At 35.6% G+C, this 19,907-nt stretch overlaps 1 protein-coding gene across 12 annotated transcripts in view; it reads left to right on the forward strand.

Annotated features, from left to right (window-relative positions):
- ClC-c (chloride channel protein 3) overlaps nt 1–19,907 on the forward strand; it is a 137,326-nt gene that overhangs the window by 98,942 nt on the left and 18,477 nt on the right. For all 12 annotated transcript variants that reach the window (XM_069844933.1, XM_069844935.1, XM_069844934.1 and 9 more), the window contains 7 exons: nt 4,531–4,880; nt 6,694–6,855; nt 11,747–11,894; nt 12,481–12,620; nt 14,799–14,981; nt 15,127–15,341; nt 18,192–18,541. In XM_069844933.1, coding sequence (XP_069701034.1) covers nt 4,531–4,880; nt 6,694–6,855; nt 11,747–11,894; nt 12,481–12,620; nt 14,799–14,981; nt 15,127–15,341; nt 18,192–18,541 — 1,548 coding nt within the window. The remainder of the gene's footprint in view (nt 1–4,530; nt 4,881–6,693; nt 6,856–11,746; nt 11,895–12,480; nt 12,621–14,798; nt 14,982–15,126; nt 15,342–18,191; nt 18,542–19,907) is intronic.

Consider the following 19,907-nt stretch of genomic DNA (forward strand, 5'->3'; position numbering starts at 1 on the left):
AACGTCTTCGTGTGCTTTCTGCAAACGCCAACTAAAGAGCTAAAATGGCGGGCGATTATATTAAGTATTTATCGAGCCTTAAGAAATGAATCAGTGAATCACAATACGCACACGTTTAAATGTAGCCGACCTGCAACGCGATTGGCTGCTGGAAATTAGAGTGATAGGACTATAGTTACGACTAGAGGTGGACTTATCATGTTTTGTTTCACAGTTCCTCATATGTAATATTAGAAACTGCTTTCATTTCTGAGTTTCCAAATCTAAGCAACATAAATAATGTTTGTTGCATTGTTAATCTTACAGTTAATTAAGTACAATTTCATAAACATGTTCTGTATTTCGTAACTAAGTTAGAAACTTTATTCAAATTGCTCATGTTTATTATCATGATGAACAGAATTTCATATACATTTTAATAATGTGAAATGATCAGCTTAAATTTAGCAAAATTCTGATATGACAGATTTGTTATCACATGATCTCCTAAGTGGATTGAATTACTTTTGGGATTTGCAAATTGAAAGCCCTTGGAAGAATATTGATTTTTAAGTGCAATATAAATTCCAAGTATGGCTTCCCTTCAGGAGGCGGATAATATTGATTACCCAATGTTATAGTTTTGTCACAAAATAATTTTTTTTCCTAATTGCGACTACTTCAACCAAATTTGAATACCATTTATTAATTCAATTCTCTTGAACATTATAATATTATTAGGGTAATGAATTTCGACTAATAGGTTCTTTCATGTTATAAATACAGTTTAATGTCCTCAGAGAATATCCATGAAAATCTTGACCATATCTAAAGCATTGAAAACCAATTAGCAGTTTTCCACATAACCATCTGATAGTTTTGATTTTATGGATTTACTATAAAAGTAACAATTTTTCACTGATTCCTGCACCATTAATAGAACTAATTACGAGTAGTGGACATAATGCTGCTGGTCTATGACGCCATGCCTTGGACAAATGTTGCAGAATAAGTGCTGGTTTGGATCTTCATAGAGAAGAAATTTCCTCACGAAATTTCGGCCAGTGTATGGACCAGAATCCACACAGCATTCTGATGAATTTTGAGGAGCTACGTATAGCTCAGTTGGTAGAGCAACTGACTACGGGCTGGAAGATCCTGGGTTCAATTTGCCAAAACTTCCAGAACAGCTCCGAGGTTTACTCAACCTCCTATCAAATTGAGTACTGGGTCTTTCCCAGGGATAAAAAGATGGTCAGAGCTACCATATCACCTCATTCTACTCTCTTTCCAGCTAAAGATTGAAGTAAATGTAAATAAATGCACGTGACTTAATGGTTCCTGATTGGCTATTGGACACACAACGCCTCCAAACTCATTTTTGTCATCTTCTTCCTCATATTAAAATAGTTCCTTCTAAAATAATAAAATGTATAATATACATGGAATACGAGTGAATTAAACATGCTTATAAGAACACTTTCTTACGATTTAAACAACATGTTTATATTAGTAGTTTCAGACATTGCGTGTTAAATCATTGTAACGTGTATTATGGCAACGCGCATGCGCAATAGGCATTAAATCCCTCCCAAGGTGACTTCCAGCTTCACAGAGCACATCAGCACAGCTGGTATAACACAGTGCGAGATCCAGTGTTGTCAACCTCAAATAAATTTCTGTAGAATTAAAGAAATTCTCCACTCTTCAAAGAATAACATTTAATCACGAATCTACAGAAAATTAAAATCCACTATTCCTAGTAGATAAATAATAAATATTAACCCTCTGTGAGCATTTTACGGGTTAGTTCAACGAATGGTGTTGAAATATCTGCAATATATCAGACGGTGGCTGCCCTGCGTGGCCACTTGCCGAAAATAATGTGCCCTGGTGGCTGCTTTGGTAGCTAGCTTGCGATTGCGGAGTAATACATTTCGGTTTTGTTTACGTCTACTTCAATCTTTAGTTGGAAATAGTTTAGTGCCTAGGTCAAAGCATGCAGTTTACCTCAGTGCCCCCCCCCCCAAGTACCTTCATGGCATATATAGGAAATACCGTTATCTTTACCTTACAATAGCAAAATCTGGGTTTTCAAGTTGGTAATTGCTGTGGGAGATCTCTTAACTAACCACACAATACCACGTATTGGTTGGATGATTGTTTACCTCTGCTGAGGTATGTGGACATGTGGAAATGAGGCCCGCAGTTGGCTGGTAGCCTTGGCCGTCCATGGGCTGTCCAGCAGCTTTTTTTGTACGAGGGGGATCCAGGAAATAACGACCGTTTGCGCATACCCGCCGCGCAGCTGACTCCCCTTCCTTGTTTGAAGGTCAACTGGCTTTCTCAACATGTGTTCTCATAATGTTGTGAGTACTGGTTGCAACAAGTCGCCATTGTGCATTTTGTGTTACTTCAAAATGAACGACGTGATTGATAATCCCGCCGACTGTGAGGTGAGGAGTGTGATTCGATTTTTGAATGCCCGACATTTGAAACCTGCAGAAATTTACCGGCAATTGAAAGAAGTGTATGGTGATACTGTAATGAATGAAAGAAATGTGAGAAAATGATGCGAAGTGTTCAACAATGGGCGAACAAATGTCCACGATGAAACTCGACCCGGACACCCATCACTTATCACAGAAGACCTGAAGACTAAAGTGAACGACAGAATCTTGCAAGACAGGCGCACATCACTCGACGAATTGCATATTGCCTTCCCTGACATTTCTCGTTCTTTGCTTGGTGAAATTGTGTCACAACATCTTGGCTACCACAAAATCTGTGCACGATGGGTTCCACGGCAACTGAGTGACCAACACAAAACTCAGAGAATGGCCTCAGCATTGACATTCTTGATGCGATATCACACAGATGGAGACGCCTTTCTTGATCAAATTGTGACTGGTGATGAGACCTGGGTGTCTCACAACACCCCAGAGACCAAGCGCCAATCACGTCAGTGGCATCATCCCTCGTCACCCAAGAAACCGAGAAAATTCAAACAGACTCTCTCAACACAAAAAGTCATGGCTACTGTCTTTTGGGATCGCAAAGGTGTTCTTTTGCTGGATTTCATGCCAAAAGGCACTACGATCAATGCAAATCGTTATTGTGAGACTTTACGAAAACTACGGCGAGCCATCAAAAACAAGAGGCGAGGAATGCTTTCGAGAGGAGTTGTGCTTCTTCACGACAACGCCCGCCCGCACACTGCTGCTTCAACTCGAGAATTGCTGGATCAATTCGGTTGGGAAATCTTTGATCATCCGCCCTATAGTCCAGACCTTGCTCCTAGCGATTTTCACCTTTTCACTAAGCTGAAAGACTTTCTGGGTGGTACGCGTTTTGGAAGTGATGAAGAGTTGAAGAAGACAGTGAACACCTGGCTTAATGAACTGGCGGCAGAGGAGTATAACACGGGAATTCTAAAGCTAGTGAACAGATACGACAAATGTTTAAATGTAGGTGGTGATTATGTAGAGAAGTAAAGGAAGCTTCAGTTATGTAACAGACTTTGTTTTTTCAAATAAATATATTTTTTTAATTATTACAACAAAACGGTCGTTATTTCCTGGATCCCCCTCGTACATATGCTATAATGAAGACAGAGAATATTTAAGATAACTTGATTATACATCCTTTTTAAAGCACAAATTTCTTCTTAAAATCACAAAGGTTTTTGACGTTGATGCTTCTTGTATATACTAATAATGAGTAGGGCTCGGATTTTTAGGTGGTAGAAATTGGGGAAATATTTATTTTTTGTGTGCTAAACATCGGGAAAATGTGACAAAAATGGGAAAATATTTAATTATATTCCAATTTATGTGAATATTATAAATTATGCTGTCTCGGCAACTGCTGAATTACAGTACACAATGAGATTCGTTCTCAAGTTGTCCCTCACAAATGACTGACAATTATCGTGGAACACTGCCTTGTACTGGGAAAGGAGTGCAACATGTTGAGAAACAACATGCACTCCCTAGAGACATGTTTAAGATTGGAAACGAAAACAGGGGCAGCTAATGTTTATGAAATTATAATTGCTTTCTGAATCTCTCCTAAATGACACATCAGTATTTATGTGTGTAGCTCTTATCTTGTGTGAGAACAGACTGAAGTTCCACAGGTCCACAGATAGGCAATTTCGAGAATCAGTGACCTGCTGTCAAGTCAAAGCAATTGCACTGAACATTCGGGTGATGAGTAATCTAAAAAGGGGTTTTTGTCGAAAGTTATTTGATGAAAACTTAATTTTTATGTGAATATTTGAAAATATGTATTTACATAAAAAAATTCAAAATATGTGTTTTTATGTGAAATAAAATAAAAAAAATATATATGCTTAGGTGGCCTAGTCAATTACGAGCTTCTATTACAGTACAAATAAAATATTTATTTACCTAAGAATCATAGCCCTAATAATGGGTGTAGGAGCTAGATCTATAATTTTAATCTACTTTTGGAAGCTCGGAAGACATGAAAGCATTGTTTTTTCATGCTTTTTGGAAGTTGTGGTTTAACAGAATTCGATCTCCTCAGTTTCAGGGGACTCGGACGACATCCCTGGAATTGGTCAGTATGATGACTTCCACACGATTGACTGGCAACGTGACATCGCTCGTGACCGCATGCGTCACCGCTATATCATCAAAAAGAAGCAAGACTCGATCTGCGACCTGATCAAGGGTGCCCACGATGCGTGGTCAGGCTGGGTGTGTGTGCTGTTTGTGGGACTCGTCACGGGTGTGGTGGCCGGTGTTATTGACATCGGTGCCAGTTGGATGTCAGATCTTAAGTACGGAATCTGTCCCCAAGCTTTCTGGCTCAACAGGGAACAGTGTTGCTGGTCATCCAATGAAACTACATTCGATAATGGCAATTGTTCACAGGCAAGCTATTTATTTATTTATTTATTTATTTATTTATTTATGTATTTATTTGTGTATTTATTTATTTATTTACTTATTTATTTATTTATTACTTACGTACTTATTTATTATTTATTTACTTATTTATTTAGTTATTTACTTATTTATTTAGTTATTTACTTATTTATTTATTTATTTGTTTATTTATTTATTCTGGTAGAGTTAAGGCCATGAGGCCTTCTCTTCCACACTACCAGAAGTGAAATACACAATGAAACAATGACAAAAATAGTAAAGTGTAGTTTTAAATTTAAGTAATTTATTTGTTTATTTATGTATTTATTTATTTATTTACTTATTTATTTATTTATTTATTTATTATTTAGCCTATTTACTTATTTATTTAGTTATTTACTTATTTATTTATTTATTCTGGTAGAGTTAAGGCCATGAGGCCTTCTCTTCCACACTACCAGAAGTGAAATACACAATGAAACAATGACAAAAATAGTAAAGTGTAGTTTTAAATTTAAGTAATTTATTTGTTTATTTGCGTATTTATTTATGTATTTATTTATTTACTTATTTATTTATTTATTACTTACGTACTTATTTATTACTTATTTATTTAGTTATTTACTTATTTATTTATTTAATTATTTATTTATTTATTCTGGTAGAGTTAAGGCCATGAGGCCTTCTCTTCCACACTACCAGATGTGAAATACACAATGAAACAATGACAAAAATAGTAAAGTGTAATTTTAAATTTAAGTAATTTATTTGTTTATTTGTGTATTTATTTATGTATGTATTTATTTATTTATTTATTTATTTACTTATTTATTTATTACTTACATACTTATTTATTATTTATTTACTTATTTATTTAGTTATTTACTTATTTATTTACTTATTTATTTAGTTATTTACTTATTTATTTATTTATTCTGGTAGAGTTAAGGCCAAGAGGCCTTCTCTTCCACACTACCAGAAGTGAAATACACAATGAAACAATGACAAAAATAGTAAAGTGTAGTTTTAAATTTAAGTAATTTATTTGTTTATTTGTGTATTTATTTATTTACTTATTTATTTATTACGTACTTATTTATTATTTATTTACTTATTTATTATTTATTAGTTATTTACTTATTTATTAGTTATTTACTTATTTATTTACTTATTTATTTAGTTATTTACTTATTTACTTACTTATTTACTTATTTATTTACTTATTTATTTACTTATTTATGTATTTATTTAATTATTTATTTATTCTTGTAGAGTTAAGGCCACGAGGCCTTCTCTTCCACACTACCAGAAGTGAAATACACAATGAAACAATGACAAAAATAGTAAAGTGTAGTTTTAAATTTTTTAAGTAATTTATTTGTTTATTTATTTATTTATTTATTTATTACTTACATACTTATTTATAATTGATTTACTTATTTATTATCTATTAGTTATTTACTTATTTATTTACTTACTTAATTACTTATTTACTTACTTATTTATTTACTTATTTATTTAATTATTTATTTATTTATTCTCTTCCACACTGCCAGAAGTGAAATACAGATTGAAACAATGGCAAAAATAGTAAAGTGTAGTTTTAAATTTTTTAAGTAATTTATTTATTTGTTTAAAGATTTTTAGGTCTATAAAACAATACGAGTTGTCTTTGTATTTTTAGTATTTATAAGAAATTCTTCGTTGTCTGAAAGCTATACAGATTGTTTCTGGATCTTGGTATCACTGACTCAAACTCAGCTAGATTTGTGACATGCAAGAAATTATTTGATGTTACATGATATTGTTTAATTTTCAGTGGTGGACGTGGCCTGAAGTATTCAGTCAATCACGAGAAGGGGTGGGGCCATACATAATCTCATATCTGTTCTACATCGTGTGGGCATTGATATTTGCAGCGTTGGCAGCTGCTCTGGTGCGGATGTTTGCACCATATGCTTGTGGCTCAGGTATTCCTGAGGTAAGTGCAACAAAATGAACAGCAGGAGTGTCTGTTTCTTGCTAAATTGATTAGTAATTGTATTTTCTGCTGTATTTTAAATTTTTTAATGTAAGTTCATACATGAAATGTGATGTTAAGTTTTATTGTCGTTTGGATTTTTCAGAATTGCATGAATTATCCGTTTTATGGATTAACCGTGCATGATGTTTGGCTCAATAATGAATTAAAAAATATATAATAGAACTTAATAGTCGTACTTATGCTCTGCTGATCTGCTCCTGGACATGTCTTCAGAAGAGAGAATGACAATTGAAGGGTTCAGAGCCATTGCAGGCCAAGTGCCATTTATTAAAAACGGAGAAAACAAGTGTTAAAGTTAAGTAAATACCATAATTTAATGAAGATTGACATATCATTTAATTTCAGTATGCATACTTTATCTTACTTGCTATATGTTTCGTTAAATTATGGTAATCGCTTAATTTTAACTCTTGTTTTCTCCGTTTTTAATAAATGGCACTTGGCCCACTATGGCTCTGAATCCTTCAATTATTGTGAGTTGTGGAAATGCTTTAGTGACCACAAACTGAAGCTGCTTATAATTAGCCAAGAAGCCTCGTTCATTCCAACGACACGAAAAATAAAAACTTATCTGTATGTTACTACAACCAGAAAGGAGGGAGATAATTTTTTCTGCTGGTCCCAGGAGCATTTTGTTCCATATGTAGTAAAGTTTCTGTGAGAAAAGGGATTGCCGTTGAATTCACTCTTGCATCCAAACTGTTGACTTGCCTATATTCTGGAAACAGTTTTCATTGTATGATGTGTCAGGAGTGTGGTCAAAAGTTAAAGCATCGTTGATCATAAATAAGATTAATAATAACAGGAACTTACACATAGAACATTGTAATAACCGAGACTACACACAATACTTGTACGTTCTAAACACAAATACATATTTGCTACATTTCTTGCAACTGAACCTCGTAGATCTGTTCTTTTCTCTGTCACAGTACACACAATGACCTCTCTCCCTGTTGGCGTTTTCAGTAGGTCGTTCCCTTGCTTCAGATCTGAATATTTCATAGATCCTTTACAGAATATTGTTCGGTAAGCTACTTATGGTGGCTCAACAGCAACATTGAACTTTTCCTAATGCCAGTGTTCACACATGTCTGCAGTTGCTAGTTGCTGCAATACCACTGCACTGATCACAGTGAAATGAAAGAATGACTCATAACAGTTAATTAATATTTAATATTTGAGGAGAAAAATTCGCTCCGGCACCAGGGATCGAACCCGGGTCCTTGGTTCTACGTACCAAGCGCTCTGACCACTGAGCTACGCCGAATTCAATCCACAGCACTGGACCGAACCCTCCTCCTTCAATGTTTCTCTTTGTAGCCTGACTCCAAGTTAGGCACTTGGTACATAGAACCAAGGACCCGGGTTCGATCCCCGGTGCCGGAGCGAATTTTTCTCCTCAAATATTAATTGTCAATATTACAGATATTATTCTGTAGGACAAATTAATAAATCTATAATATTCTCATAACAGTTACTTACAAAAAGGTACTGAAATCACGTGATTCCTAAGGTTAAGAATATTACAGGGAATGATAAAAAAAATTTGTGGAGAGAGTGAACCTGTGCATGACTGCTGCAGGGTTAAAGACTGTGTGTGCGGGTTAAGCCCAAAACTTAAATGCAGTAACTAAGCATGGGAATTAGTTCGTAATTTAATCTATAGCATATATCATTCATATTTAAATGGAAAACATTCAGTTTGCGTTAAAATATATTTGAACTTTAAATCTAAATAAATATAATGATGACCCTTCCTGATATCTATTAGATAATATTTTGGATTAACTCTTTTTAACTACGATTTACGAGGCTAGAAAATAAGTTTCTCTGGGGCCGTTTACAGAAAGTAAACACAATTTCATGGAAAGATTTATTTGAACAGATACAGCAGTTGTTGAGCTATTTTTCAACATATTCTCCACCGGAATTGAGATATTTCTCATGCCGTGGGATCAACAGAGAGGTGCAGAAGTCTGTCATACACTGGTTCCAAACTCAGGTGGCAGACTTCTACAACACAGGGATACAAAAGTTGATCCAACGGTATGACAAATGTATCAATTCTGGTGGGGAATATATTGAACAACAGCTCAGTAATACTGTATCTGTTCCAATAAACCTTTCCATGAAATTGTGTTTTCTTTCTGTAAACAACTCCAGGGAAACTTACTTTCTGGGCGGCCCTCGTATATTTATAACTAGCATTTCAGTTCAGTTCTCTTTTAACTATTAGATATGTCAGTTTCTAAACTGTGCATGAACTGTGGGATTTATATCTGTTGTTGTTCTCATATTGGTAGCCCTGGTTTGCCTAGTATTGTTGCTCATACAGCACCACCCAGAGAAGACATGTAGCTTGTGGACTGCTTCGGATGCGAGCAACCTGTGTGATTTAGATCTGTCAATTTATTTATATTCGTAGGTAAAATTCTGGTAGGTTTTTTTTTACATTGATTTGGCTTTCTGGATTTTATTCGTGGTCATTGGATGTATTACTACACATACAGTTCAGGTTCAGCTCTTTGTAGTCCTTGAGATTTACCAATATGTATTTATAAAAGAAATTCTATCTAAGCTCTTTGTTTATTTAAAATCATTAACATTAGTTTAAATATACATCTTGATTACACAACTTTTAACACTATATCACTTCGGAATATGTATTATATGTCTTTCTCGTGTTAAATTTTACTGTACCTGGTTAACATGTTTTGGTCTGTTATTGACCATCTTCAGAACTGGTTGATGCTGGTCTTGGCGCATTTTGTTTTTTTTTCCTGTGGGGATGTGTTTGTGTAGTGTAATGTGGAGTCAAAGAGAGTGTGTGTTCTGAAATTGAGTTGTGTGTTGAGAATTTCATTTGGATGTGTTTTTGTGTGTCTTTCGTATTGCTCTAGTGTGTTGAGTTTCTGGCTTTTGGTTGGATGTGTAGAATTTCCATGTATGTGTTGATGTCTCTGTATATGTGGTTAGCATTTGTGATGTGTTCTGCATATGTGGAAGTGTTTTGTAATTTTGTTATGGCTGTGATGTGTTCTTTGTAACGTGTTTGGAATGATCTGCCTGTCTGCTCTATGTAGAAGTTGTTACAGGTGTTACATTTGAGTTTGTATACACCTTTGTGGTTGTATTTGTTTGTTTGTGTGTTGAGATGTTTTTGTAGAGTGTTATTTGTTCTATATGCGTTGTTGTAATTTAACTTCTTGAATAAGGTTGTAATCTTGTGTGTGTTTTTGTTTTCGTATGTTAGTGTGATGTATTTTTTTGTTCTTGTGTTTGTGTTATATTTGTATGTTTTTGTGATTATGTTTTGTCTTTCGTATTATGTTGTCTATTATGTTGGGGTTGTATCCGTTTTCTTGTGCTATGTATTTGATTGTGTCTAGTTCTTCGTTGTAATCCTGTTGGTTCATTGGTATGTTGAGTAGTCTGTGTACCATTGTTCGGAATGCAGCTTGTTTGTGTTGTGTGAGGTGGTTGGTTGTGTTATGTATGTGTGTTGTTGTTATTATTGTGGGTTTTCTGTAGACTTTGAATGTGTGTTTGTTGTCGACTTTTGTTATTGTGATGTCTAGAAAATTTATGGATTTGTTGTTTTCAGTTTCTAATGTGTAGTGTAGCATTAACATTAGTTTAAACATACACAGTAAAACTCCGATAAGACGCTGTTCAAGGGACCGGGTGTAAAACGCGTATTAACCGGGACCGCGTATTAGGCGGGTATACTAATTTTGACTTATATACAGTATCTATTAGCATTTTTCTTTGTTGAAATACTTGATTCATGAAAGGTAATACAGTATTACTCCAATATGTACAGTAATTACTGTATTGTACGTCAAAGACATTTACAATATGTACTGTACTTAATTCTTTCGAAAAAAAAAAGTCATTTATAGTTGTTTGCCGTGTACATGTTCCCCAAGTCCTCATGTTTACCACACTTCAGTTTCTGTGATTACATCCTCCCAACGACATCGCAACTGTAGTGATTGAGTCGCGATTTTTTATTATCGTTCTTAATATCGATGATGGGATTCCTAATGAATCAGTTGTTTCTGAGTAAGAGTACTGTTCTCATTGTACTTTCGTCAGATTTCCAATTTTTCCGACACAGAAAGGGCTTTTCGTTTAACACTCATTGAAATCACATTCACCGACACTTCAATACACTGAAGGACAACAAACTGCCCAGCGAAAATTACCAGAATTTCATTACGGCCGAGTGAGGAATGCTGTTTGAGAGAGAGGGTTAGCAAGAGGGTGAGGTATTGTAACTGTAGGTAGGCTTTAAGCGCGCAGGTAAAGAGTTGAATAAGAGAGCGTAACAAGAGGGTGGGGTATACTAAGGTATGAAGTATGAAGGTTTAAATGCGCAGGTAAAGGATCGAATACCAATACTTTTCAGGTTAATGGCACCAGTGAGTTCAATGACCAAGATGTTTCATTGCTGTTACAGTACATTGCTGAAAATTACATCGAAAATATTCCACAAAAACAGCGTATTATGCAGGACTTGAGCATAACAAACGGGGTATTTTATAAAGACGTTACATATGAAATGTGCAGGGACCAGACAAAAAAAAAGCGTATTACACGGGATAGCGTAATAAGTGAGTGCGTCTTATCGAGGTTTTACTGTATTGCCCTTCAGATTTTTTAAACTCGGGTAAAATTTTAGTTAGGTCTTCAGGTTGATTTGAATATATAAATGTATGTTTATGTGTAAACTTATGTGTGCATACATGTGTAATTCAGTTTTTCTTTCATTTGAATAAAATTGCAGGTTAACTTGTAACAATAATTTGATCTTGTGTTGCAGATCAAGACTATTCTCAGTGGTTTCATAATCAGAGGTTACCTCGGCAAGTGGACTCTGATCATCAAGTCAGTTGGTATCATGCTGGCTGTATCTGCGGGCCTCAGCCTTGGTAAAGAGGGACCCATGGTTCATATAGCGTGCTGTATAGGTATGTTCAAGAGTCTGTTACAGCTGGCGCCAGCATTTTTGGCGTGTCTCCTATATATATAGTGCCCTGTATGTGAGCATCTTGCTAGTTCAGTTGAGAATGGTACCACTTCCTATACACGTCACACCAGCCATATGCCAAATGCGTTGTCAGACTGACTATGGTAAATGTAAAACACTCGCACTTAACGTTCCCATTACTTATTTCACACGCCAAAAATGGTGACGCTGACTGTAATAATGCTGCCAAACATTAAAATGTTCTTGACGTGAAAAGCTACAGTTATTGGCCAATATTTTAAAATCTACGGAGCCAGTTGTTGTATATTAAGAATTGTTGTAAAAAATCTAACATAAATAAAAAGGACCATAAAAATTAATCACTGTAATAGTTAAATAATTTCATTCTGTCATTTGAACATAAAAATTTGCTGAATTGTAAGTTCTTATAGAAACATTTGCACACTCCAAAGTCTTATCAGCAGACGCAATTTAAAAATATACATAGATTTCGACCTAATTAGTAATAGTATTTTCTTGTGGTAATTTAATCTTTGATTTACTGATATTTTTATTTAATGTTTTAGGTAACATACTATCATATTTATTCCCCAAATATGGTCGAAATGAGGCCAAGAAGAGAGAAATTCTTTCAGCAGCTGCAGCAGCTGGGGTGTCAGTAGCTTTCGGTGCTCCTATTGGTGGAGTGCTCTTCAGTTTGGAAGAGGTACGTAACAAATGCTAATATATGATTCCAATTAAATGTTCAGTAAACTTATTCACTATTAACCCGTAAGTAGTCGCACGGGATGTTGTCAACACCCCAGTCACATATTCCAAGCTGTTAACTACATATTGAGTAAGCCTGTACTTCTGAAACTTTCAGTATACTTTTCCTTCTATACTCTTGTACAAATAGCAGTTTCATGTTAATTTGTGATCTCTGCATATGTTTAGAAGTGCGTAAGCATATGTTTTTCTGTTCTGCGTAGTAATGGAAAAAGAATGCGAAATATAATGTAAGAATGTGATTATTTAACCCCTCAACCCAGTATTTAGGGGCCGTATTCATAGACATTCTTAGCGCGGGCTTCCGGTGGATGATCGGCGAAGTAACATTTTTCGTATTCATAAACCAGTGTTAGCGATATGATATGATATGATATGAATCCTGTACAAGTAATCACTCGATAGCCGGGGCTAGTTTAGCACGCTCGTAGTGCGGGCTAGCGAAATGTATATGAATAGCACCCTAAAAGTCCCAGTGCTAAACACTGAAGCGGTGTTCAAATCCCCTAGTAAGAATAAATTTACAAGATGTTCCTCTATTATTTCTGTTTTTCCAAATGGTTAAACATAATAAAACCATATGGCAGTAAAACCACATGGCTACCAGCATAGCTGTCGGCTGAGGTGCTTGCCTGGTGATCTGAAATTTCTCTCTGATGTGGGTTCGATTTCATCTTGGGTTGATAACCTGGTTGAGTTTTTTCCGAGGTTTTCCTCAACTGTAAAGCAAATATCAGGTAATCTATGGCGAATCCTCGGCCTGATCTTGCCAAATATTATTTCGCTATCACCAATCTGATCGACACTAAATAACCTAGTTGTTGATACAGCATCTTTAAATAACCAAGTAAAAAAAACCAAACTCTCTGCAATACACTCGAAAAAACCGCATGAAAATATCTCCAATATATTACGAGCTGTGGCCATTTTTGTGCAATCATGCATGATGCATACATGTGTACATAAAACCATACAGAACTACCCTACAGAGCTGCATACACGTGTACAGAAAACTGGTCTAAGGGGTTAACATAAACAGGAATGCAACTGATAACAAGAGAAATTAAAAATGGTTTTATTATTTATTTTTATTTATTTATTTATTTATTTATTTATTTATTTATTTATTTATTTAACCTGGTAGAGATAAGGCCATCAGGCCTTCTCTTCCCCTCTACCAGGGGATTACAACTACAATATTAAGAATACAATTACAATTATAATTACAATTAATATTAAATTTACAAATACAATAAAAATCAAAGTACTAAAAGATTAACTGATTAATAAAAGCTAGAAAGTTTCTTGTAAAAGTTAAGAAGAGAGAAGCATTTCTTTTATTGATTAAGTAAAAATTAAACCTACTCTACTCAGTAAGAAAATGCTTAATAAGCTTGCTTTTGAACGCTACTAAATTCCGATAGTCTCTGATGTCACTGGGTAGCGTATTCCACAAGCGTGAGAGCGAGATTGTGTATGATGATGAATACGATGATGTCTTATGTGTTGGTATGGCTATTATGCGGCTATTTTGCGTGCGTGTGAAGAGATTATGATATGATGACAGATAACTGAAACGGGAGGCAAGGTAGGTAGGTGTAGAAGTGTCAAGGACTTGGAAAAGGAGAATAAGAGAATGAAAATTTCTACGTTCGTTAAGCCATAGCGAGTTTAGAGTTTGGAAGGATGGGGTAATGTGGTCAGCGTGACAGACATCGCAGACAAAGCGAACACAAGAATTATGAACACGTTGTAATTTTTGCGACTGGTTGACATTGAGGTCAGTCAGTAGAAAATCACAATAATCGAAGTGGGGCATTACTAGTGTTTCCACTAGTATTTTCTTGAGTGATAGCAGAAGGAATTTTCGAATGCTGTTTAAGGAATGTAGTATGGAAAGCACTTTTTTGCTAGTATGGATTACTTGGTTCTTCCAGTTTAAATGCATATCAAAGTAAACTCCAAGGTTTTTAACACTGGAAGCAAAAGGGATTATTGTGTCAACTTGACTGGAAGAGCAGGAGTTTTAGAATTGCGACATTAATCTTTTCCTTTGCTACGAAAAGCATGAGCATTTTATTCACTCTGATAATGTTTTTATTACTTATTTTTTCAGGTCAGTTATTACTTCCCACTGAAGACTTTATGGCGCTCGTTCTTCTGTGCACTGGTAGCAGCTTTCATTCTACGTTCCATAAATCCATTTGGGAACGAGCATTCTGTACTCTTCTATGTAGAGTACAATAAGCCATGGATATTCTTCGAATTAGTGCCATTTGTTGGATTGGGAATCATAGGAGTGAGTGTTGCATCATGTCTATAGTGTTGGCTTCTTACTAGATACTTTACTGAAATTGATAGATACGTTTTATTAAATTTTATTGCTACATGTGCTTACTTTTCCTTCCAAGGAATGCTGTTAATGCTGCTCCTTCTTCCAACAGGGTGTAGTAGCCACACTGTTCATCAAAGCCAACCTGTACTGGTGCCGGTACCGCAAGGTTTCCAAGTTGGGACAGTACCCAGTAACTGAAGTACTGGTGGTTGCAGTCATCACAGCGGTCATAGCCTACCCGAATCCTTACACTCGCATGAATACAAGTCAACTCATTTTCCTGCTATTCAGCCAGTGTGGCGTCTCCAACTCAGATAATCTCTGGTACGTTCTTATTTGTTACTAGCCGTACCCGTGCGCTCCGCTACACCCGTTAGAAATAAATATAAAGTAATTACATAATTAAAATAGGACATTTGATCCAGGGAACATTCGTGTTTGATAGAAGGATAAATCATTTATTATGTTACTTAATTTAAATTGTATTAAAAGAAATTAAAATGCGATCATTTTGATCCAGAGACCACTCATTTGGTCATAAAAATTATTTTGGGAAATACAGGAAACGAATGTACAGAATAGCCTATCAAATTTTCTGTGCATAAGAAGCTATTTTAATCTTACCTGTCCTCGATTTACTCAGACGTTACTGTAATAACATTATAGCATTATGTCCATCTAGAGAAACTACACTTTCCAATGGTGAATTAATAATTAATTATACAAATTGGTTAATTTAGCTTCCGATATTACTTCATACAAACACAGAAACATTCTCTGTAGGCTATGTTTCATAGCTTTCGATTGTTGTTGTTCAAGGCCCCTTACAGACGAAATCATTTTTTATTTCATTACACCGCCTTAGATGGCGTTGTTATTGTAATTTTGAAACTCATTTATCTCATTAAATATCAGTCCTATCAAAATTTTGCATGGAATAAAACTTTTCGGAAATTATTTTTAAAGAAACTTTCGTTACGTAATATTTTTCATGAAAATTAATAATGAGGGAGATATTTCGATTTCTTTAATTCAAGCCCCCTTATAACCCCCCTTTTAAATAAAATATTTTGAATGCCATATACCCTGAATTCTAAGTTACAACGAACTTAATTTATATACGAATTTTCATTTAAATCGGTTCAGCCATTATCGCGTGAAAAGGTAACAAACATACAGACATACGAACAAAAATTTCAAAAAAGCGACTTTCGGTTTCAGGGCGGTTAATTATATATGTTAGGACCAATTATTTTTGGAAAATCGAAAATTACCAGAAAAATTTCGGCTACAGATTTATTATTAATATAGATCATTATTATTTCGAGAATTTCGTTACAAATGAAAATCAGAATATTTTAGAGTAATGTGAAAGCAGTTCATCTATATGGTTGTAAAACATGGAAGGTAACTGTAGAGATCTCTAGAAGTCTCCAAGTTTTTATAAATCGCTGCCTTAGAAGGATCCTAAATGTTTGGAGGCCAAACACAATTCTAAACAAAGAGTTATGAGAAAGAACACAAGAAGAGCAAATCAATATACAGATAAAACGAAGGAAATGGGGATGGATTGCCATATTCTTCGGGAAGAAAATTCTCTTGAGAAAGAAGCTTTAAGATGTAATCCCCAAGGCAGTAAAAAGAGAGGAAGACCAAAGGTTACCTGGAGAAAAACAGTGGAAAAGGAAAATGGAAGGCAGGGACGGTCCGAAATTGCCAATATCCCTCAGAATAGAAGATGGTGGTGAAAGTTTGTTGAGGCCCTTTGCTCCAGTGGGAGATACAGGAAATGATGATGATTATTATTTCGAAAATTAGCAGCTAACAGGACTTCATATAAATTTGATAGGCAGCAAAATGATCTGAGAGATTTTGCATATTTGATAGCTGGGTCACTTTCTCTCCTGAATATGCAAATATTGAATTATGAATTATTATATTTCCCCTCCTCCCTTTTTGTATGTACCCATATTTAGAGGTGTGACGTTATACCATTCATTTTTTTGTACTTATAGCATAAATGTTTTTGAAAATAGAATTTTATAGCCTTAATTATTTGAAGAAATAGAGGTTATTAGCTAAAATATGTTTTGCTGCTTTATGTGAGAGAGGGGAAAATTAACCCTTACGCCTAACTTTGTAACATTAAGAGTCGTGCGGATGTTGCTGACATCCTAAATATAGTGGGCTATTTTTTAGTGAACAATTAAAATATCGCATTTTTTTCATTTATACAACTATGTGAAATACTTTGGGTGGCCGAGTAGCTCAGTTGGTAGAGCAGCTGGCTACGGACTGAAAGGTCCGGGGTTCGATCCCAGGTGGTGACAGGACTTTTTCTCATTGCCGAACTTTCAGAATGGCCCCGAGGTTCATTCAGCCTCCTATAAAATTGAGTACCGGGTCTTTCCCGGGGGTAAAAGGCGGTCAGAGCGTGGTGCCAACCACACCACCTCATTCTAGTGCAGAGGTCATGGAAAGCATGGGGCTCTACCTCCATGCCCCCCAAGTGCCTTCATGGCATGTTACAGGGATACCTTTACCTTTTTTTTTATATGAAATACTTTAATACCTATCATAATGTCATAACCACGCGGCTACTTAAGGTTTAAAATAAGATACATAATTGGTAATGGACATACATGAGCATTGTTACATTATTCAATGTTTAATTAATTAACTGTAATTTAAATTACCTATGTTGCCAGAAAAAATGAAAATCATATTTCTAATGTGGGATGCAGTTCGAATATGTTTTTCTAAGGTATCTTCCCCCGTCCCCACTAAAGTCGCGTATTACACATGTCACACATTAAAATGATATGGTCACATAAAATTTATGTTCCTTTATTTATTTGAATATGAGCAACCAGGAATGGTATATGAAGTTCATTGTAGAGTTTGACATAGTCTTTTCCCATCACAAATTCCACTGGAAAGGTGACATCCAAACCTTGGCCGTACATGAATTATTTATTTATTTCATTTATTTATTTACTTACTTATTTATTTATTTACTTATTTATTTAACAAGGCAAAGCCCCAATTACAATAGACAGTACAAATATTTTCTTAAAACATAAAATTGGAGATGACATGAAAAAAAAAATGGATAAAAACAGATACAAATGCAAGATACAAGTGTAAATTCGGTCTATTGTGTAATGTTTGCAGTGACTATAACCGCAACTTCACAGACGTGAACTCCGCTATAGAGATTGCAGCCGCAGGGCCCGGGGTGTACAAAGCCGTGTGGCTGCTAGTGCTGGCCCTCATATTCAAGCTCGTGGCAACTATCTTCACATTCGGCTTCAAGGCACCTTGTGGACTGTTCATCCCCAGTTTGTGTCTGGGCGCCATTATGGGACGCATTGTGGGCATCGGCATGGAGCAGCTGGCATACAACTACCCACGCATCTGGCTCTTCAGCGGGGAGTGCTCCACGGGCGACGACTGCATCACCCCAGGCTTGTATGCAATGGTGGGCGCGGCAGCTGTGCTGGGTGGCGTCACCAGGATGACAGGTGTGCTCATACTTAGGTTTACTTACTTACTGGCTTTTAAGGAACCCGGAGGTTCATTGCCACCCTCACATAAGCCCGCCATCGGTCCCCATCCTGAACAAGATTAATCCAGTCTCTATCATCATATCCCACCTCCCTCAAATCCATTTTAATATTATCTTCCCATCTACGTCTCGGCCTCCCTAAAGGTCTTTTTTCCCTCCGGCCTCCCAACTAACACTCTATATGCATTTCTGGATTCGCCCATACGTACTACATGCCCTGCCCATCTCAAACATCTGGATTTAATGTTCCTAATTATGTCAGGTGAAGAATACAAGGCTTGCAGTTCTGCGTTGTGTAACTTTCTCCATTCTCCTGTAACTTCATCCCTCTTAGCACCAAATATTTTCCTAACCACCTTATTCTCAAGCACCCTTAACCTATGTTCCTCTCTCAAAGTGAGAGTCCAAGTTTCACAACCATAAAGAACAACCGGTAATATAACTGTTTTATAAATTCTAACTTTCAGATTTTTTGACAGCAGACTGGATGATGAAAGCTTCTCAACCGAATAATAATAGGCATTTCCCATACTTATTCTGTGTTTAATTTCCTCCCGAGTATCATTTATATTTGTTGCTGTTGCTCCAAGATATTTGAACTTCTCCACCTCTTCAAAAGATAAATTTCCAATTTTTATATTCCCATTTCGTACAACATTCCCGTCACGAGACATAATCATATACTTTGTCTTTTCGGGATTTACTTCCAAACCTATCTCTTTACTTGCTTCCAGTAAAATTCCCGTGTTTTACCTAATCGTTTGTGGATTTCCTCCTAACATATTCATGTCATCCGCATAGACAAGCAGCTGATGTAACCCGTTCAATTCCAAACCCTCTCTGTTATCCTGGACTTTCCTAATGGCATACTCTAGAGCAAAGTTAAAAAGTAAAGGTGATAGTGCATCTCCTTGCTTTAGCCCACAGTGAATTGGAAACGCATCTGACAGAAACTGACCTATATGAACTCTGCTATACGTTTCACTGAGACACATTTTAATTAATCGAACTAGTTTCTTGAGAATACTAAATTCAATAAGAATATCATATAAAACTTCTCTCTTAACCGAGTCATATGCCTTTTTGAAATCTATGAATAACTGATACACTGTACCCTTATACTCCCATTTTTTCTCCATTATCTGTCGAATATAAAATATCTGGTCAATAGTTGATCTATTACGCCTAAAACCACACTGATGATCCCCAATAATTTCATCTACATATGGAATTAATCTTCTCAAAAGAATATTGGACAAAATTTTGTATGACGTCAACAAAAGTGATATTCCTCGAAAGTTACTACAGTTAATCTTGTCCCC

This window comes from Periplaneta americana, chromosome 14 (genome assembly GCF_040183065.1).
Source record: "Periplaneta americana isolate PAMFEO1 chromosome 14, P.americana_PAMFEO1_priV1, whole genome shotgun sequence".
NCBI classification, from domain to species: Eukaryota; Metazoa; Arthropoda; class Insecta; order Blattodea; family Blattidae; genus Periplaneta; species Periplaneta americana.